The sequence below is a fragment of the Vipera berus genome (genome assembly GCF_964194415.1).
Source record: "Vipera berus genome assembly, chromosome: 1".
Lineage (NCBI taxonomy): Eukaryota > Metazoa > Chordata > Lepidosauria > Squamata > Viperidae > Vipera > Vipera berus.
Window position 1 is genome coordinate 106,124,260 of NC_138202.1, and position 23,031 is coordinate 106,147,290.

Genomic DNA, 23,031 nt, shown 5'->3' on the forward strand with positions numbered 1-23,031 from the left:
ATTAATCTGTGTTACATTTCTTTCCAGTTATGCCTGGTAAGAATTTTCTGAGACAGAAATATAACTCATGGCTATCATACCAGCTATCTTTTCATTTTGCATTGTGCAGCAGAGGCAAGTGGAATCAAACAGGTTGCTGCCATGATAATGCAAAGTCTGATGTTAATGATGACAAAAAATATGGCTGATTGATCACAGAAATAAGGAATCGAGAATCATGAGGAATAAAACAAAAGTCACCATGGCTTTTCTTAAGAATCCAAGAAGCTGTGGGATTGCTGGCAAAATGTTCATATGAGCTTTCCATCCCTGACATTTTTTCTCTATTTTAAAAAATTCTTTGAAGTCAATGGCCCAACAAATGAGAGTGTCCTGAGTTTCTTGATTGCACTATTTGAACAAAAAGTCTTTGATCCTAGAAAAAGTTGAGTTGCATATGAGATACACATTAAAAATAAATGAAGCTTTGATTCCACCATTGAAGTTGCCATCTTGACTTTTTTGCCCACACCCTGCAGGCACCTCTGCTCTCCATGTGTTAGCTCTTAAAGCTCAATTTCTTGCTTTGTCTGCCCAACTCCAATCTGTTGCCTTGTCTTCTCTTCAGCACTGTAAGAATGCTTTGTAAATAAATGCATCTTTTAAATTTCCTGAAGTAATGCTCTGCCTCCAGTCTTCCTTTTCTCTGTATTTGCAAAATACATTGTTCAAGATCTTGGGGTGGTGAGAAAAATCCAATATCAGCTGAAAGAGAATGCTTGATGTTTTCATTTCACACAATGGCATATTCTCTAGTGCCACCTAAAATAAATTTGAGTGGTGCCTTTTTAATATTAACTAAAACTTACAATTTTAAAACATTCTCAGTTTAGGAGACTTTTGCATGGTTATTCTGCCAGACTAGTTCCTAGGGATGTGACACTTAGGGCCATTCAGAAGTAGTCAGATTATAACATCTAGTACAGGGGTCTTCAAACTTGGCCCTTTTATGACTTGTGGACTTCAACTCCCAGAATTCCTCAGCCAGCATGCCTGGCTGAGGAATTCTGGGAGTTGAAGTCCACAAGTCATAAAAGGGCCAAGTTTGAAGACCCCTGATCTAGTATCTCTGAAACCATTGACAATTCTAGTTGGGTCAGTGAGGAGCATCACTGAAGGAATCGCACAACTTTATCTCTGATCTACTCTAACTAGTAACAGTTATTTAAGTTTTCAAGTAGAAAATTCTTCCTGTCACCTGTCACCTAAGAATTAAATGGTAGTGAGCCTCAACTTTCTGTACCTTTTCTATCATTGGGCTGTGGCTTCCGCTCTAAGACCATCATTTATTCCCAAAATGCCTCCTCTGAAAAATTATCAGGCTGAACTCTGTCTGGCCCCAGCTTGAGATTTGGGCCATCTTGTTTACTGCTCTCTATTTCACCTCATTTTTTCCTGTTCATCTGTTACCTAAACGTTTGCAGGGCTCCTCTTCAGCACAGCTGGCCTCAGTTAATTTCAGCCCTGCATATTTCGGAGTCCATGGAGGGGAAGTGATTCTACGGGGGCGGATGAGGGAAGTGTAACTTGAGATCTTGGTTAAATGTCTTTCTTATATAAATCTTTTTTATCAGCTAGCTATATCAGCTGCACACTTTGTCCAGGCGTGGATGTTCCTGGGGATCAGTTCAACTTGTATCAAGAGTTTTTTTTTCCCTTCAAAGGCAAAGGCATTTGCTTATTGGATGCTTAAGCTCAAAGCTTTCAGAAAGTTTTATTTGCAAAGAGGACATCAGCCTTACTTCTCTATCAAGAGTAATTCTGGGAATCTTTTTCTGGTCCCTTTCTTTTAAGGTTTATGTGGTCCATTTCTCACAGTAAGCCTTTTCTCCCAGATGCATCAAAAGGTAGATGCTGGGTGTGTATGTGGCTGTGTGTCTCAGTGTGTACAGGTGGTTCTCGACTTATAACCACAACTGAGCTCAGAATTTATATTGCTAAGTGAGACATTTGTTAAGTCAGTTTTGCCCAATTTTATGACCTTTCTTGACACAGTTGTTAAGCGAATCACTTCAGTTATTAAGTTAGTAACGCAGTTGTTAAGGGAATCTGGCTTTCCCATTGACTTTGCTTGTCAGAAGGTAACAAAAGGTGAGCACTGTTGTAAGTCAAGGACTATCTGTACTTCTTACTAAACTTTACTTTGTTCTCCAAATTGAAGCTTTTTTTGCTCAGATTTTAATATCATGTCGTGATCAGCACTGGTGTTCCTGTTAAAAACCAAGAAATCATATAACAGAAAATCTTGGTCCTAGTTTAGCTTGATGAAAGGAGGCACTTTAATTTTAAATATATGAGCCCAAGTGATGAGCCATTTCAGCCAGATGGCATTTGAATTTTTGGATAACAGCATATATTTTCACTATTTCATTGATTATTGCTGTCTATATGAATGCATTTACAGATATAATTTTTGTTTACTTCCCATTTCTTTCTTCAGATTCAGCTGCATAATCTGCAATGGACATTATTCCAGCACTTCGTAATCCAGAGCAGTACAAAATTGTGTTGAATCTTACCATAGCAATGCCAACGCCACATAAAACAATAACACTCAGCATAAGCAAAGACTGCTCAGTATAGCTACTGGTTAATCTTCCAATTACTAGGCCCTGGATGACCTGGCAGGGTGGGGAGAGAGAAAAAAACACACAGATAAATCAAGCTCTCAGAAATGTCTAGATCAGGGGTAGGCAACCTTGGCTCTTTTATGACTTGTGGACTTCAACTCCCAGAATTCCTGAGCTAGCCATGCTGGCTAGCTAGCATGGCTAGCTCAGGAATTCTGGGAGTTGAAGTCCACAAGTCATAAAAGAGTCAAGGTTGCCTACCCCTGGTCTAGATTAAATACAGGCTCATAGTAAACAATAGCTTCTGCAGAGTATCTAAGATCCCAAAATTAGATTATATCTAGGAGATATTCAATTGATTGAATAGTTGCTTTCAGCATTATGTTCATGTCTTCTATCATTTGGATCCCCAATAGAGAAGGCAGAGATGATTAATGTTCCTGCCAGTATCTTCTGTGATACACATCAGGTTTCTTGTCCTAATTTTATTTTTTAATGAATGTTTAAAAATAAACCTCCCAGGTGTTCACAGGTGTTTTGATCAAACCCATCATCTCATTCATTTTGTAAGAGTGCCCATAATATTCCAAATGGATCAAAGAAATTATATTATACTGATGACATATAGAAATTACAGCTTAAGAAAATGTTGCACATAAATTCATGCAATGTGAACTTTGTTGGCTACCACAAAGAAGAGGGGGTCAAGCTATTTTCCAAAGCACCTGAAGGCAGGACAAGAAGCAATGGATGGAAACTAACCAAGGAGAGAAGCAACCTAGAACTAAGGAGAAATTTCCTGACAGTTAGAACAATTAATCAGTGAAACAACCTGCCTCCAGAAGTGGTGAATGCTCCAACACTGGAAGTTTTTAAGAAGAGACTGGACAGCCATTTGTCTGAAATGGTATAGGGTTTCCTGCCTGAGCAGGGGGTTGGACTAGATGACCTCCAAGGTCCCTTCCAACATCATCATCATCATCATCATCATCATCATCATCATCATCATCATTATCATCATCATCATCATCATCATCATCATCATCATCATCATCATCATCAAAGTAAAACTGGGGATGGGGATGGGACTCTTGTCTCAGTACTACTAGTCTTCAAGCTGTTCCCATCACACAAACATTTGTGATGACATGGGAAAAAAACAACAGCTGGGAAGGCATTCTGAGTTGGAAAAATGTCTACAAGTTTCGGAAGAATGGGCATGGGGTTAAATTAGACAACAGCTCATTCTGACAATAATTCATCATTAAAATGAGAAATGTCAAAGGAGTAATCGGAACATACCATTGTATCTTTAAAATACAATAAGACAGGCATTGACTATAATTTCATATAGGATGGATCTCTCAGTGCTTTGATATCATGTTGAGGAATCTGCTCTAAACAATACAAGTTAAATTAAAACTTATATGAAATATAATATATTTGGAAAAGTGAGTTAGACAGGTACAATTTTTCCAAAACTATCTTTGAGCTGGATGACATTTTTGATAACAAAAAGTTAAAAAATTGGTCCTGGTCACTATTCAGGAAAATGAAGACTATATCTGCTTCCAATGTATATGTATAGCCAAAATATGCTTAGTAAGAATATTTTTACTCCCCTCACCTCCTGCTTTTAAATATTGCTGATGTGGTACACAGTTAAGATAATTAGAATAATTTAAAACTTTTATCAGTTAAAAGGTATCAGCTAAAATCCTAAACTCACTGTACACTTTTTAATAAATGGATTGAAATACAGCAGAACAACTTACTGCTCACAGTCCTACTAAACCAAATTGGTATATTTGTACACTAACATTTGGGGGGAATCATCCATATCCACCATTATACACATAAGGTTTCATTTAAAAAGATTAAACAGAAATTGAATTCTTCATTAGTTGCTTGAGTCACAGGATTTTTTATGCAAATGAATCAAACTGTCCAGTTAACATCCCTAGGCAGGAAAAAAAATCAAATGTTTACCTGGGAGGTCATCTAACAAAATCAAACGACTCTGGTCTCTATACCTTCAAGATTTTCTCTCTAAAAAAAGGTTTGTAGCTGCAGTATTGATCTATCTCTTCAATCACTTTAAGGGTACTGTACTTTGAACATGTGACACTATTCTTTATTGCCGATGGAGATCTCAACACTGTCTAAATGGGAAGCTTTTTTTGGGAAAAAAGCAAGTTCAACTGTAGGAAGGTAGGCAATAAATTAATATATATGACAGCGCAATTTGATCCCTTAAAATAGTTCTTAAATGTATAGGCTTCTTCCTTGGGTGTGCCATTGTACTAAATGAATAATTATAAGGTTTGAGGTATAATTGGATTTTTCCCCAAGACTCCACAAATATGCCTTACAACACACTCACATCTACACTGATTCTACTACAGTTCAAAAGGTAGCCATTGTGCAGCTGATAGAAAAATAACATCTGGGGCCATGAGAAGTGTTGCGATTGCTATCATCTCTTGATTCTTTTTTTTTTTGGTGGGAGGAGAGTTTGTTGTGCCATGGAACAGAATTGCAAAAAGTGTCCTTTAAATCCTAAATAACTACTGGAAAATCAGAAGCCCACTCTTATCTGTGAGTTTTATGGCTGTTCTTTTAATCAAATTATACTGTATTTCACTATTGACTTCAGATCATGCCATCAGAATATGTGCTCTAACATGGTAATAATAACCCGTGCAGGATTGCTTATCCAATATATCACTCACAACAGCAGAATTACTTTTGACAGTGCCCTACTTTTGAAGACTTTTGACTTATTTACATACACACTCATAGACACACACCCTCCTGCATTGGAGTGTTTCTTTCCCTAAAAACATTCAGTAAACAAAGAAAATAGCAGAAACAATATGAAAAGCCCAGTGCTGATTGCATCGCAATTGCAGTACAAGCAAGCTGCATAGCTATTTTATTCTGTTAGAGCAGATCATGGAAATAAAAGTCCCACGTAATGTATTGATCAGGAAAGATTATTCCCAATAGTAAAAAAAACTACCAGAAGCTGGATTTGTTATGTTTCTTTCAAGCTGAAAATGGACGGAGGGGTAAGGAGGATGGAGAAAGTATGGTAATAGTTCCATTATTCACCACAAATTGTCCCGCATAAAGATAATTTAATCAATGTCACTGTGGCAGCACACTGTGTTTTGCCTTGTATGGTAGTCAGGAAAAAGTCATTTATGTTTTGCCTTGTATGGTAGTCTGGGAAAATATAATGGGAAAAACACCCAGTTAAAATGCTGATATCATAGCTTGCATTGGAACAAGGTGTGTGGCTATCGTAAGAAAGACTTTTACAAAGTTGGCTAACAAATGTGAGAGATAAAAATTCCGCAGATCAAGATTGTAGAATGAGGGAGTGGGGTTTGTGTGCATAATGTTTCAGTTCGTGAGCAGACATGATGCCTATGAAGCTCAGCTGCCAGCAGTAGAAATATTTTGGAAGAAGACACTGTAAGGCAGACAGAAATCAGGATCTTCTAGATCAGGGGTCCTCAACCTTGGCAACTTTAAGACTTGTGGACTTCAACTCCCAGAATTCCTCAGCCAGCAGCTGGCTGAGGAATTCTGGGAATTGAAGTCCACAAGTCTTAAAGTTGCCAAGGTTGAGGACCCCCCCCCCAGTTCTAGATGGTTGTTGTTTTTTAAATTGCTGCCTCTTCATGTCAGAATGGATGCTCCTGATAATAAAGGGACATGGGGCACACAGCAGATATTAGCTTTTCAAACCTAAAATCTTGGAGAGGTCATGTTCTGTGAACTCTGAGAGGCTTGCACTGGAACAGGATATTCTGGTCCCTCAAAAGAAAGTTCTTTGCCCAGTGTTGAGAATAAGGCTGGCAATACTTCACTGAGAAAGACACATAACTTTTTCTGTCTCCTGGATAGCACTCAAAAAGTGTAATTTTCAAAGACAGTCTTTCCCTAATACAGTACTCTTCCGGTGATTTTTGAACTGCAATCCCTATAAACTGCAGAAAGCATGTTCAAATGCAAGGTCTCCTGGAAGTGAACTTTAAATGGACACTATGCTGGGCGGATGCACAAGGAAAACATTTCACAAGCACAGCTAATATTATAATGTATGACAGCCTAGATTAACGCAAGAAACTATTTTTTATAGAATCAGACCACTGACTTATCTAGTTGAGTACTGTAAACACTTGTAGTTATATTTGCAAATACATTAATTTAATTCATTATTTGATGAATATGCTTGGTCACATTGCAATAGAGAATGGACCGCCCCTTTGTTATAAAACTATGTCATATTCATATATCTCAAGAATCCTGCAAAGGTAAAGGAGACAATAAGAGAGCAAGAAACCTTGCAATCTCCTATTCAAAAGGGACCAAATGTCTCCTCCACAGGAAAATAAAGATGTCTTTAGCCAAGGCAATAGAGCAAGGTCCTATTTTCACAGGCATTCAAAGGGAAATTAGGTGTTGAACTAGTCAACAGATTATAGCTCTCTCCTATATCACCTGACAATAGATGAGAAACTAAAAGGAAATGATCAGGTGAGAGTGCTACTAAGTTTCTTAATTAATGATTGTGCAACACACCCAAATGTTAGTCTGCAGCTATTTCAGCATAATTGTATGTCATTAATGCCACTTTATGGAGCTGATACTGAATCATGGACATGTGGAATGAAGGTGGATGTATTTTGTAGCCTCTGATTCTGAAAATGACAAGAGAACAAGTTATTCTTGGGTCTCTCCTATGAGTAGTAGATAAGACGCATTAGGTTTTGTGCTACCCGATACCACTTAGCAGTTACCAGCATGTTGCAACATCCCATATTACATAATGTACCATGGAATAATGGCTACATGGATTAGTTACTGCAGGAAAAAATGCTAGCTCACATAAATCACACCTTCTCATCCTTCAGGCATTCTAACAAAGGGTGGTGTCATTCTATCAAAGGGTGGTGAAGGCTTACCAGACTTCAGGCATTTTTTGAACTCAGGGTCATTGACTCAGCAGTAATATAATAAATAGAGTTATGCAGTCTGTAATTCTTACCTAAACTTTCCAGTATCACCTACAGGTTGAAAGGATCCTTGGGATTTGACTTTCTATAATGATGTTGAGTTTTTCTTTTAGCTATCCTTAACTATCATCTATTTGTGATCTCCTCTGTTTTGAAATATAGCAGCCTTCCCCAATATTTGGTAAATGTACAATTCCTGAAGTGGATACAAATGGGCATTTTAATCTGGCTCTTCCCGTTGTTAGCCTAACTGTGTATGAGTAAACATTATTCCACCAACTTTGCCGTAGAACCTCCAATTCTTCCAGTTTTGCAGAACTGCCGAGTAGAGGTAGCTAATGACAACTTTCAGTTATAGAGATGAATTTTGTTTTCAGAAATGTGGGTTGATTTAGAGACTTGGTTGAATACTTTTAGTGTTTAACTCCCCTTCCAGTTTTTAGAAGTCAATGTTGAAAAAATGCTTAATTTCCACACTGAACTTCCTTTGGCCATTTCAAGCAAGTTGCTAGGCCTCATCTCCTACCTTCAAATTCTGCTTGCCTTTGTAACATGACCTTCTTTGAAGTAATATGAAGAGAAAGATTTTTACCTTAACAGGAATCTGTATTATCAATATCCCAAAGAGGAAGGAAATAGTTTGCAAGTGACATAACAAGAGCCGCCCTTGGCTATGTACACAAGCTGCAGGTGAAACAACTTTGTCTTTGTCCTCCTTCAAAGCCATATAAGCCTCTGAATCTGCAGGGGAAATATTTAATTGGAAACTCCCAACAAAGTAATTCAAAGAGTGAAAACTGTCTTTCTTCCTTTCATGCACCATTAACAACAGCAACTGTGCCATAAATCCAGCTGATATTTTCAGATCTTAAAGCAGAAAAGTACACAGTGGAGATAAAGTTTAATCTCCTTTTTTGGAAGGAAGCCAGTCTTGGGAAGTACCTCAATGCACTTAACAAATAATCTCTAAATAATTTTTCTGCCTTCAAAAGAAGTCATATTCATAAAACTGAAAAAAAGGCATGACATAGCTATCATAGACCAAACTGTACTGGACTTTAAGAACTCCAGTACAAGAAATCAATATTAAGGTTAATTTAAGTTTAATAGTATCACGAGATTCAGTATTACTCCAAAGATTACAACACAGAAACCAGAACTGCTGGTGGAGTGGGTCATTTTTGTCAGATATCTACAAGAATGCACAAGCAAATAAAACGCAATATGGGTCTACTGAAGAATTCAGTAGAAAAGCAGCAACCAATATTAATGGACACCATTCATTTAGTTCTGAATTTGGCCATAAAGAACTGCAAAGACGAGAGAAAGGTCCAGTAGCATATACCAGGAATCCCAAAGCTAAAAACAGCATAATCAAAAGCAAAATGTTGCATTGCAAACAGTCTTTTTCAATTCCACAAGACTGAAAATGTTTCTAAAAATAAAGTGAAGGAGGTTGCTGACATGTACACATGTATTTAGCCAGATTTCTTTTTTCCTAGCCAAATCAAAAGACCAAGTGAAATAATGACAAAAAAGCAAGTTTTGTCCAACTTTATTAATGATTCTTAGGATATTTCTATTCTGCAACTCTACAGTGCACCACAGTGTGATTAATGGTTATTTGACATCCAAACTGACTGATTACTAGCAGTATATTTTTATGAGTCAATACTATTACTCACGTTGGACATTTTATATTGCCTCTGATGAAGCAGTACTATTTTCACTGCTTACAGTTTTATTCTCAAGATGCTTCTTCTAATGTTATTCCAGTGATCTGTAACTTGAATCTGTTAAGTCCTCTGAGGCGACAGAGAGCAAGGGTCCTGCTGCAGAACTCTGTGTCATTCAACCCCACCTTAGATACTGTGTTAAACAATGTATTGAAAGAAGTATTCAAACTACACACATTTCTGAAAAAGGCAACGAGGATGTTTGGGGGAGGGAGGCTAGACTTAATTCCTGGAAAGAGAGTTTCAAGAAGCTGGGCATGTTGAGAAAAGAACAGAAAAGGGATATGAGAGCATTTTTAGATACCTGAAAAGATGTCACATAGAAGGAGGCCAATGCTTGCTCTGTCTTGATACTGCATGTAGGACACTAAATAATGGATTGAAGATATCAAGAGGGAAATTCTGATTCAATGTTTTTTTTAAAACCTTTCTTAATAGTAAAAGAGATGGTGAGTCTCTTTTCCAGCAGAGGCAAGATAAACGTCTGCCAGGGATAGTTTGAGTTGTATTCCTGTACTGAGTAGAGATTGTTTTAATTTATTTCTAGCTCAGCTGCTCTGTAACCCAAAAAACATTTCCCTTTTTGCAGTGGTGCAGCTGTACAGAGCTTGTGAGCTGTCATTTCTCCACTACTGTTAGAAGGAAAGTCTACCCCATCCTTTCTCTTACCTCCTAAGCTGCACCTAGTAGGTCCTAAAAATCAGCACTGGCTGGATTTAGTAAGGATGACATTGAGAAGAGGATAAGCAGACATACAAAGGACCAGATTAGTTAAGAGTTGTTTTTTTTACATTTCTTTTCTTTCCTTTTTATGTGAACTTGAAAGATTTGGCTATAGTAGAAAAGATAGCAAAGTGGAAGTGCCATACAGTAAGTTCCATTACTATATATTACTATTCGTATGTTAATATATAGTATATTGGTGTACACACACACACACACAAACACACACACATTAATCTGCAAGACCAGTTTTTAATATTATGTCAAGTTTGTTCTTACTATAAATAGAATCTTTTATTAATTCATTGATCAGATTCATTGATTTGGGATATGCCTTTGGAATACATTTTAAATCATACATATGGTTATTATCTTTCCTGGGATCTCCTCTATAGAAAAAAGAAAGTCCTTATTTTATAATTAATCTTTTTTCCTGGATTATTCAAGCAGAACCACTAATAATTATATATCAGGGCTTTTCAACCAGTGGTACGGGTACCACCTGTGGTACATTGGCACCTAGCAGGTGGTACGCGACCATCCTAGAAAAGTGGTAGCGGGTGAGGGGAATGAGCTGAACTGGTGGCAGCACCGCACAAGCCTGAGCGAGAGATGGCTGGAGCTACAGGGTTGTCAGGGCTCAGAGAAAGCGCCAGGATCAGCGCTTCTTCGGGGCTGTCAGGGCTTAGCAGAAGCTCCAGGATCAGCGCCAGGCTCCAGCTGCTGAGCCCAGAAGAAGTGCCGATCAGCTGGAATGTTGCAGCATCTTCAGGGTCTTTTGATTTATATTCAGATGCTTGGCAACTGATTCATATTTATGACGGTCACAGTGTCCCAGGGTCATGTGAAGTGACCAAAACCTGCTGCAACCACCCAGCAGACGGGGGGAATAAAAACCAAACACACACCCCCACACCCTCGCTGCCAATCCTCAACAGAAATGCTCACAACAATGAAAACCTCGGACAGGAGGAAGAGCACCGCCAGGCGGGCAGGCAGGTGTCTTCTTCGGCTGTGGCTTTGGGGGCACTTTTTTCAGTGCCATTGTAACTTTGAACAGTCACTAAGTGAACTGTTGTAAGTCGAGGACTAACTGTACTTTATCACTTTTTTCCTTTTTTTTTTGGTCATCTATTTTTTGACACCTTGCTAGATGACAGGTGGTACTTAGATGTTGCCATATCCTAAAAGTGGTACAATGGGTGAAAAGGTTGAAAAGCCCTGTTATATATTATGGTTGAATAATTTTCATATTAGACTCAGCTTCTGGTTCTCTTCCATCAGACAGGCAGCCGCAAGCAGACTTGGTGCTCAATCTGGGGGTCCTTTTGGACTCACCACTCCTGCTGAAAGAGCAGGTGGCAGTTATGGCTAGGAGGGAATTTGGACAGCTTTATGTTGTGTGCTAGTTGGGCCGTTCCTAGATCAGGGGGCTCTGCTCACAGTCACTTATTCACTCATCACCTCCAGATTGGATTACGGCTCTACATGGGGCTACTTTTGAAGAATGTTCAGAAGATTCAGCTGGTCTAGAACAGGGCTTTTCAACCTTTTCACCCATTGTACCACTTTTAGGATATGGCAACATCTGAGTACCACCAGTCATCTAGCAAGGTGTCAAAAAATAGATGACCAAAAAAAAAAGGAAAAAAGTGATAAAGTACAGTTAGTCCTCGACTTACAACAGTTCGCTTAGTAACTGCTCAAAGTTACAATGGCACTGAAAAAGTGCCCCCCAAGCCACAGCCGAACAAGACACCTGCCTGCCTGCCTGGCGGTGCTCTTCCTCCTGTCCAAGGTTTTCATTGTTGTGAGCATTTCTGTTGAGGATTGGCAGCGAGGGTGGGGTGGGGGTGGGTGTTTGGTTTTTATTCCCCCCATCTGCTGGGTGGTTGCAGCAGGTTTTGGTCACTTCACATGACCCTGGGACACTGTGACCGTCATAAGTATGAATCAGTTGCCAAGCATCTGAATATAAATCAAAAGACCCTGAAGATTTTATTTTATTAATTTATTTATTTAAGGTTTTATTTGTTCAGGGACGGATATAATTTTTAAAATTGTTTTTAACTTTTGTATTTTTTGTTTTAATCACCCTGTAAACCGCCCTGAGTCCTTCGGGAAAGGGCGGTATATAAATATAATAAAATAAATAAAATAAATAAATAAGATGCTGCAACATTCCAGCTGATTGGCGCTTCTTCTGGGCTCAGCAGAAGCACCAGGATCAGTGCCGAGCTCCGGCTGGAGCCTGGCGTGGATCCTGGAGCTTCTGCTAAGCCCTGACAGCCCCGAAAAAGCACTGATCCTGGTGCTTTCTCTGAGCCCTGACAGCCCTGTAGCTCCAGCCATCTCTCGCTCAGGCTTGTGCGGTGCTGCCACCAGTTCAGCTCATTCCCCTCCCCCGCTACCACTTTTCTAGGATGGTCGCGTACCACCTGCTAGGTGCCAATGTACCACAGGTGGTACCCGTACCACTTGTTGAAAAGCCCTGGTCTAGAATGTCAATGGCATGAACAATTACGTTGTGCTTCCAGAATAGCACATATCACATGTCTGCTCATGAGCTGCATTGGCTGCCAGTTTGCTTCCAGGAACAATTCAAGATGGTTTTCATATAGCTCTGAACAATCTGGGTTCTCGTTTTGCTGACTTTGGAAGGATGGAGCTTTTTCAAAAGGCAATTGGACTGTCTTTGATTTCTCTGTTTTGTCTTCAGAGAAAAACAAAGAAAGTCCAGCTGCCTTTTGAAAAAACATCTTTGTGACAAACCATGACCTGGATGATTGAGAATCTCCATAGATTTAGAAGATTCTTTTAAAGCAGGAATTAAAATTAAGGAAAAAATCTCTTTCAACAATCTCCTCTGTCTAAGCAGTATCTGGGAAGCTGAGTCATCCAGCCATCCAAAGATGCTAGAAGTGTTTTTATCAAAAGACCAATCTGGCTAGTTGAAAAAGGATTACAATGTATGGATATTACAATAAGAGTGGGAGGGTGCATCTTTTGAAGTAGCAGAACATATGTTTTGGTATTACCACACAAAACTGGATAACTAACTGGAGAAGTTACTTGAAGCTTGGCCAGGGCAATCTGCTATAAATGCAAGTAGACAATGTTTGGCTAAAGGCGAGGTGGAAGATTTTTTTCAAAGATAAATTCTGCATTCAGTCTTGGGGGATTCGTCATGTGTCATACTTAAAGGAAGTACAAAGTCATTGAAAGGACATGGGACTAAATTGGGAAGGTGCAGGGAAAGAGGAAAAGGCATTGCAGCTGTCTTCTAGGGAATGCGCTGGGATATTCCCTAGGATTAAATGCCTATAGTTTAGTTTTACATCATCTCCTGAAAATCTTCTATAAAGCCCTTCTAAATGAAAGTCACTGTTCACTTGCTGACATTAAGAGCTTTGTGCAAACTCTCACTAGTAGGGTTTTTAGGTAGAAATAGGATTGGAAAAAGCTGCCATAAATTGTGAAATTATTAAACAAGTACACATTAAGATAAGGGAGTGTAGTTTGTTTATAAAACTGTTGGGGGTTAGGGGAGAAAGACAAGCTAATATGAATTTGGTGTATCACATCTTTTGTGAGTTTCTAAGTGTGGGGCAAGACATAACTGAAAACAATAAAAATCATTTTGATAATTATTATTAAAAACAAGCATGTCTTGCCCAATTAACTACAGATAGATTTTTCATCATTTTGAAGACATTTTCACTGACTGTGTGTGTAAAACATCACTGGCTAAGAAGCGACATTAAGCATTGTTCATAGGGACTTATTTTTGAGCAATTTCCAAACCAATGAGGAGGGGGTCCCTGTTGGCCTTGGAAGGAAGTTGTGGTCTGTGGGAGGATTCTCACAACCGCTAGATTAAAAGCACAGTGAAGGTAAATGCTATTGAAGGAGAAAAGATGTAAGAACAAATGGTTCAAAGCTGTGGAGAATGAGATGTTTCTTTTTTTCCCCTTCCCCCTCTAGGAAGAAGGAAAGGACTTTGGCATGTTAAAGAGCAGAGGCAAAACCTCTTGAATGGGGGACCTTTTTTTTTTTTCCAAAGGAGCGTAACATCCCCTCCCGGTTTGTTCTTAGTGTGGAATGTGTGCTATGAGAGCAGACAAACAAATGGTGTTCCCTTCCCACTGCAGCAGATGCCTCCATCCTTCTCATACACAATGGGCGTGTGTCTGTTTGAGTTTCCATATCACCACGCTATTTCGTTCTGCACACACACAGATAAAGAGGTTTAAAGCAAACAGGACAGCTTTGTTTTCTATGTTTCAGGGTTCGAAATCAGCCAACTTTCTTCCCTAAGACTTAAAAAAAGACAGCCATTTGCAGGACCAGGTTTGCACATGGGAAGGGAGAGAAAAAGAAGTTCTCCACTGATCTCTAAATAAAATAGGTAAAGTTCATTTTGCTTCACACTAAGGCAAAAGCAATCAGTGCTTTGCATAAATGGCAGAGAGATAAAGATCACGGAAAATTATTCTTCTGTGTGATAAACACACAGTACAGTGGCGGAGGCGTCTGTTAATGCATCACATTAATCAGCACTTATCCAGTTACAGGCCTTGGAAATTCCCTGCCTCTTTAACCTTCCCGACCTTTGCAGTTGATAAATGACAGCAAACTATTTGAAAGGTAAAATGGAGCTGTGTGATCCTAAGGCAAAAAGTTATTAAAACAGAAATCATTTTAGCAGAAGCAAGAGTTTACTGTGATTGAGGTATGCTTCATAGACAGACTTAGCCTAAAGCCTAATTGGACAAATTTCATAACTATTTTTTGTTGATGCTGCATTTTAAGAAACTAAAATTAAGACTTGCATGATAAAACAAAGATATGTTTTTTTCTATTATTGATGAGTTGGGATCTAGAATACTTATATCTGAAAAATCCTCCCAGGCTTGTCTGCTCCCAGCAACATATTAAACAGCAAATATCCATGAGCTATCTGAAGCTGAAAGTTCTCCTTCCTTTTAGAAGTTACTTGGGAGGTGGTTTTTGGAAATCGAAAAGTCCAAACCAACTTCCTTGGCTTCCTGGTAATAAGAGGTTATGCTAGCAATATTCAAAGCCATTACTCTTGCTTAGCCATTGCAGAAATATACAGGGAAAATCACATCAGATATCCACAACTCTTGAGGAAAAAACAAAAACTCAATTAGGGTAAGTTTTAGGAATATCTCCCTCCCCACCTCGTGAATCCTGGCCTGGCTATGTATCAGGGATGGGAATAGGTGCCTCAGATATTCCTCTCCAATGCATACATAATAATACCAACAAGTTGGTGGGAGATGAGGACCAGACAGCCCAGGACCACCCCACAGTCTCAGAATAATACAAATAGCTCAATTAAGGTTTGATTCAAGCACAAACATTCTTGTTCCAGCAATGTGTGACTTTATACCAGGAGAAAACATAGTAGAGCATTTGACAGGATGAGGCCACACACAAAGTGCAATCGTAGCTTTGATGATGTATATAGCTACACATCTATATATCTAAAATTAAATTTATTAATGCATACTAACACACACACAAACACACACACAAACACACACACACACACACAGATGCATGGATGCACATACACTAAAAATAATACCACATAACGAAGCTGCATTTTCTTTTTTCTATAAATATATAGGCTGCATTTTTTATTTCTATATTGTCTAATAAAACAATATGAGGATTAGGTGTCAATGCCCATTGAATTACCATTTGAAGGATTCCACTGTAGGACATCAAATACCCAGCATGAGCAACTTCCAGACCAAAGAAATCAATGGATATGATGGAAAGCATAATTAGGAACACCCCTAGGGTTAAAACAAAAACCAAAATCCTTATTTTAGGATAATCAGGAAATTGTTATTGCAGTTTTTAATGAGACAGAATCAGAACAATCTCACTGAAGGTTACCTTATTGGGAATATCTAGAGGAGTCTTAACTAGCCTGTTCTAAAGAAAAGTTCCTTCTTCATTAGTGCATAAAAGCATAAACAGATAAAATTTCCATGTTATTGCCTGAATTTGGTTCTGTTCTGTTGCAGAATCCAATCTGAGTCAATGACAAGGACCAGAGATTTAGTCTTCCAAATTACTGCTGTCTTTCAGGTAGTTTTCTTAGCCACAATATGTAACTGATTACCATTTCATATTAGTCTATAAAGGTAAAGGTTCCCCCGCACATGCGTGCTAGTCGTTTCCGACTCTAGGGGCTGGTGCTCATCTCCATTTCAAAGCCAAAGAGCCAGCGCTTGTCCAAGGACGTCTCCGTGGTCATGTGGCCGGCATGACTAGACGCCAAAGGCGCACGGAACGCTGTTACCTTCCCACCGGAGTGGTCCCTATTTTTCTACTTACATTTTGACGTGCTTTCAAACTGCTAGGTTGGCAGAAGCTGGGACAAGTAACAGGCGCTCACTCTGCTACGCAGCATTCGGGATTCGACCCGCCAAACTGCCGACCTTCTGATCAACAAGCTTAGCATCCTAACCCACTGAGCCACCACGTCTATAGTCCTGTGAAATGTTCTTGTAGTCTACCATCTAAGTATTATCCAGGCCCAACCCTGCTTAGTTTTTTTTATCAGCAACAATTAACAGGTGTTGTTACCTGTTGTGCCATTTGATCATGGACCCAGTTTACATTTTCTACTTGCCCTATAACTGCTATAGGCTACCTACCATTCTTGAGGCCAGGAAGAGACAACATTGTCCTTCATCTACTCTCAAGCCCATTACAAATGCACTTGTTGCCAGACTTGTTGTAGATCTGAAGCTCTACTTCAAAAGTATCACTTTCTATCCTGAGCAGTCTTCAGCCCTCTCAAGTGGTTGGTCTACCATGCTTGGTTCAATTTAGTATCAACTCCAGCTCTGACTGGCTACAGTGCCTGGCCCACCCCTCTCTTTCGATGGTTAGTTGCTACTCTGTACAGCCATTTATTTCACTCTGTGCCCAATGTCCTGGAATGCATCATCCCCTGCCTTAATAACCTATGCAAGTTGCAATGTAGGCATGATGGAATGAAGCTACCTAGTTACAATGAGTGCTACTCCTTTTTTTTCTATGAATTTAAGCCATAAGTTCTATAAAGTTTCCGTGGCCCTATAATGGAATGAAGAAACAACCTTGACCCCTTTATTTGATTATTATACCATCAGAGCCAGAGTAATATTGCTACAATAGGGGATAAGGTAGTGGTGATGGTAGGAAGAGAGGATGTTTTATGCCCCAATTTGTAGATGCTGAAGAGAGGGAACAGACCACATATCTGTCACTTTTATCCCTGCCTACTTTGTCTAGGATACAGAGGTGCAGGTGCCTTTGTATCCCAGGCAGATTCTACTTTTCTCAGCCTTAAGAAAACCTTAATCAAGGATTTAATCTACACAAAGCAGCGACTCCAATATGTCTTTCCTTTCAGTCTTCCTGAAACCTCTGCATTTGATACATCTCTCACATTCCAGAGGCCATGCCCTTTTCTGAAATACAAGAATCCAATGCTTCTAAGTTGTATTCTCATTAAATATAGTATGGACGGTCCCTCTTCTCTTGTGCATTTGCTCTGAGTCTGAAGAAAAACATTCATTTTGAGGGAAATGTGCACAAGACAGCAGAGTTTGTATTTAACAGAATCCTGCTTTCTAAAATAGTTTCCTTTAGGGGTATTACCTTTTTTTAAAAAAATTCCCAGCCCGGTGGGAAAATCAGAGTCTAAATATTACATTTGTCCAGAAAATTCACGATATATGCCAAATTAACCCAATTTAGACAGAATACTGTAAATCACGGGGCTGGGTCATTGTGTATATTGTAGCCTTTTTTACGATATAAATAAAGGCAACACTCCAAGAATTTTGCATGTTACCATTATTGAATAAGTATACAAATGGAGCAAATACATGAAAATATAGGACAATGTTTCTCTGAAGATACTTCCTACAACTTGCAATATGTATCAACAGATAACCATACAAATTCTGACTGTAAGGTTAGATCTTGTTCCTAAAATCTCACCATACTGAATCACCTTTGCATGGAAAAAACCCCCCATAGATTCAGGAAATGTGTTTAACAGTATAATCCTTAAATATCTTTGTTTAAGAATTCTGGGGAACTGACTCCATTACAAAAAATGCTAAAGGAATGAAGGCTGAAGCAGGAAAAAAGGATTTTTTGTGTCAAAGAATCTTTTAGATTAATGGGGTAAGTTTAAACTCCACTGTTATGATTTCCCAGCCTTTTTCTTAACAAAGAGCTATTAGTCTTGACCTAGATTAGGCTTTCAGCTGTGCAATTTTCTTACTGGAAATCTTCCAATCCTGCCATTTGTTTCTGGATCTCAAGTTCCTAATTCCAATACTGATGCACCATTATATTCACAAAATAGATGGTGGGCAAATCAAAACTCCGCCTTGAAATTCAGTGGAGTCAAAATAGCCTGACTCTTCTTTTTTCTTTTCATTTTTTCATAACAGGAAGCCACTGTATATTGAACTAGATCATTATACAGTCTAATCCAATATAATCTACAATGGTTGGGATTGCAGCAAACTATATTATGGCTTGTTTAATTTGGATTTAGCATGTTGTATGAACTCAGCAGTTGGGAGCTATGATGTAGAAAACACACCATGGTTTAATTCAGTGTATAAATCCAGTCCATGCCTGGATTCTTTAGCTGTTTTACTTATCTTATTTTTAGTGTTGAAACTGGAGAGGATCAGGAAAATGAACTTGAGGGAAACAAACAAGGAAAAGCACAATGAGGCTTGGCTGTTGGCTATGTCCTGTGTTGGATTTTTGGGTGAAGGATTGCTGGTTCTAGGGGTCTTTGTCTTTCTAATCCCATCAGCTCCAAGCTTCCTGACTCCAATCTTTCTGAAAGGATTATCAAATTTGCATTTCTACAGAGCTGGTTTCTGTTTGGGGCAGAGAAACTTGGGTGGTAGTGGTTTCTGCCTAGGATTTTCTCTATTATTCCTTTGGGGAAATATAATATTCTGCCTTTTTAATATTCCCCAAAATATTTCTTTCTATGGGGAGGGGGTGCTGTCTTCCTACAGTATGTTGGAACATACAAGGCAGAGCCACAACAGTTCTCATTTCTCCTAACAATGACAAACCTCTTCTTCAAACTACAGTTCAGTTTCATCCCCTGAAACCAAAAGTATTCTGATGGGCCACACTGGCAGATGGAGCCTAGCTGAGAAAGGTACATTAGAGGAAATCTTAGATGTAATCTCAAAACAATTGGCTAGATGGCCAAGCGACCGTCATCATATGTTAAATGGCCCAGTAACTATGTCACATTATAACACTGACAGCTAAATATTTTTTTCTGAGACAGCCTCACAGAAGATATTAATAACCTACTCCCTTATCCTTCAAATCATATCTGATTGAAAGATGTTATTCAAAAAATTATAGCACACTCACCTGTAGGAAATACTGAGAGAACTTTGATTAAGAAAACATCCATTACTCCCGGAAGTGTCAACAGGCGAATAATTTCTTGGAGGCTAAAAACACTACTGGGCTGGGATGTTCCTAGGGGAGGAAAAAAAAGATAAAATAGGCCATATTCTGCAGAACATTGTCCATAGGGTCGCGATGGGTCGGACATGACTTCGCAACTAACAAACGGCACAGTTTACAGCCTACGGTTAACACTCTTAATACGGACAGGCAGCTCCTTAAGAGTTCCAGACTGGCTCACGAACTTGTGGTCCTAAGAAGAAACAATTTGGCTGACCTTGTGTCCAAGTGAAGGCTAGGAAAAAATAACAGGCTTGCTTCCAAACAGCAACCTCTAGTGGTCAAGGGGTGAACTTCATTGAGGCACTCACCTACTCAAACAGCACCCCAGTGGCTGCTCAGCAAGTAAAAGTCTTGTCCCCAGGCACGTGTAGAGTGCCCCCTAGTGGTCAAAGGGCAAACTTCCCTGAAGTCCCTAACCACACAGAAGGTGCCCCCTAGTGGCCAAAGGGTGAACTTCCCTGAAGTCTCTGACCACGCAGAAGGCGCCCCCTGGTGGTCAAAGAGTTCATCGAATTTAGTTAAAAATACCTAGGAGGTTTTCTGTACCTATCCTAGCCATGGCGGAGTGTCCCACTGATTCAGAAGAGCTGGTTCGCCCAGACAACCCTGATTTGCACAAAGATTCTGCTGTAAAGCCTAAGCGTACAATAAAACCAACCCAGAAACTCAGAGAAAATTATGAGGCAACTAGAGATGATTTTTCCAGTAATCTATCAGAGCTATGGGACAAAACTGCACACTGCATCTCAATTTTGCTGAGCCTTAATGGTAATCCTGCTGAATTAAGAGACTCTATAGATCACCTATCTACAGTTTATGAATGTTACCAGTGGCTGTCTGCAAAATACACAGGTTTTTTGAATGACTCTAATGTAGATGGTTCCTCAGCAGAACTAACCAAGAATGAGGAACTGAACCAGCAAAGAGATCTCCTAGTGCAAGATGCAAAGAATAAGGCAAAAATCCATATTGCTGAACTGCAGGAGACCAGATCTCATAGATCCACATCGAGTAGACACACAGTACGCTCCGCTAGATTCTCTCGCTCCAGGGCTTCAACGATACATGACAAGCTCGTAGAGGCCTATGCGCTTGCAGAAGAAAAGGACATGCTTCTTTCCTTTGCCAGAAAGGAAGCTGAAATAGAAACTCAGAGCAAAGCCCGCCAAGCAGAGGGCAAAACCCGCCAAGCAGAGATGGAAGCTCAAAGCAAAGCCCGCCAAGCAGAGGAGGAGGCCCGCCAAGCAGAGGTGGCAGCCCAAATGAAAATTCTGCAAATAGAAAAGGAACGAGCAGCTGCCCGGGCAAAGCTGAAGGTCTATGAACAGGCAATGCAGGATGGCACCGATCCAGATTGTTCCATCCCAATAGAAGTGGAAGATCTGATGGAACGCACCAGTCAATATGTGTTAAAGAATAATGTTTACAACGATGCAGAGCCACTTTCCACACTGCCTACAAACATCACAGAGACCCCAGAACTACAAAGGCCTGCACTCCGTCAACACAACACAAGTGCATCTTCCGTGCTTCCTACAAACAGCACAGAAACCCCATGCCCGCAAAGGCCTACACCTTCTCCATGCCACCATGCAGGTGCATCAACTGTGCTTCCTATGAACAGCACAGAAGCCCCACGTCCACAAAGGCCTACACCTTCTCCATGCCACCATGCAGGTGCGTCAACTGTGCTTCCTACGAACAGCACAGAAGCCCCATTCCTGCAAGGGCCCGCACCTCTTCAACAACACAACACAGGTGCGTCAACTGTGCTTCCTACGAACAGCACACAGAACCCAAGCCTGCAGAGGCCTGCACCTCTTCAGCGCCCAGAAGCAGGTGTGCCAACACTTCAAACTGCATCACCTCTTCCCAATGACAACGTAATTTCCAGCAATGATCAACAGTTGAATTGACAGCCAGCACAAACTTTACAACTGAATGCTCTTGCAACATCATTCCATCCCGGTGCACCACATCCTTATTCACCAGAGAACCTTCACACCCAAGGGGCCCAACAAGTTTCTTTGGCATCAAGGAGTGAGGGGTCAGACCGTTCTAATCATGCCAAATACATGATTCGCCGAGAGCTTCTCAACTCTAGCCTCTCAAAGTTTAATGACCGTCCAGAGAAATACAGATCCTGGAAAGCAACCTTTAAAGCTGCTATTGCTGATCTCAACTTCAACGCCAGAGAGGAACTTAATCTACTCATAAAGTGGCTGGACCCAGACTCCGCAGATCGTGTTGAAGGACTGAGCATAGTACATGTTGACTCCCCAGACGAAGGTCTTGCTGCTGCATGGACAAGACTTGAACAAACCTACGGAAGCCCAGAAGCATTAGAGAATGCCTTATTCGAAAGACTACAAAACTTTCTGAAGATAGGCAACAATGACAATTACAAGCTTCAGAAACTAAGTGATCTCAAGAAAATAGAATTGGAAAAAAAAGACCCATGTCTACTTGGTCTAAGCCACCTGGATTCCTCCCACGGTGTCAATCCAGTGGTGTTCAAACTGCCATACGGCCTGCAGGTGGACTGGAAATGGCAAGGCTCAGACTACAAACTACGCCATAATGTTTCTCTTCCCCTATTCTCATATTTTTGCAAGTTTATAAGCCACCACGCCTGGACAAACAACGATCCCAGTTTCAACCACCCTCAATTCAGTGTGCCTGCTCCATCATCATCATCAAGGTATGTTAACACAGCAGCTCAACACAGAGACTCACGTGGAGTTGTGTCTACAAGAAAAACAGACATTTCACCTCCTGTACCATCTCCTCCCCTAAGGAGTGATTCAGGTGGTGGCATCCCACATCCTGTACCATCTTCTCCTCAATGGAGTGGTTCAGCTGGTGGAGATGAACATCCTAATTGTCAGTGTCCTATTCACAAAAAAACTCACCCTCTCAGGAAATGTCGTGAGCTTAGAACTAAGACTATACAAGAGCGGAAAGAGGTTCTCCAAAAATTTGGAATATGCTACAGGTGCTGTGCATCATATGACCATTTTGCTAAAAATTGTAAAGCCTTTGTCAAGTGCACAGAATGCGACAGCGACAAGCACGATACAGCTATGCATCCTGCTCCACTTCTAGGCAATCCACAGCAATCACCTGTATCCAACCCTGCTTCAAATTATGGCGGAGAGCAACATGGCAGGGAGCGACAAGTTCACGCTCCAGTCACAAAGGTCTCATCTTCACCCCAATCTTCAAGTCAGAGATAGTACATAATACATAGTAGTACATGTTGAGACTTTAGAAAGAGCGCAGAGAAAAGCATCAAATATGATTAGGAGATTGAAGGCTAAAAAAATAGGAAGAAGGATGGCAGGAATTGGGTATGTCTGGTTTAATGAAAAGAAGGAC

General features: G+C 40.0%; 1 protein-coding gene across 1 annotated transcript in view; it reads right to left on the bottom strand.

Annotated features, from left to right (window-relative positions):
• The window catches only part of SLC67A1 (solute carrier family 67 member 1), a gene marked incomplete at its 5' end in the record, with an annotated part of 117,411 nt that overhangs the window by 8,720 nt on the left and 85,660 nt on the right, over window positions 1-23,031 (bottom strand). Inside the window, 3 exons of the mRNA XM_081330413.1 lie at window positions 2,559-2,660; window positions 15,823-15,923; window positions 19,552-19,662. Of these exons, the coding sequence (XP_081186539.1) occupies window positions 2,559-2,660; window positions 15,823-15,923; window positions 19,552-19,662 (314 nt within the window). The remainder of the gene's footprint in view (window positions 1-2,558; window positions 2,661-15,822; window positions 15,924-19,551; window positions 19,663-23,031) is intronic.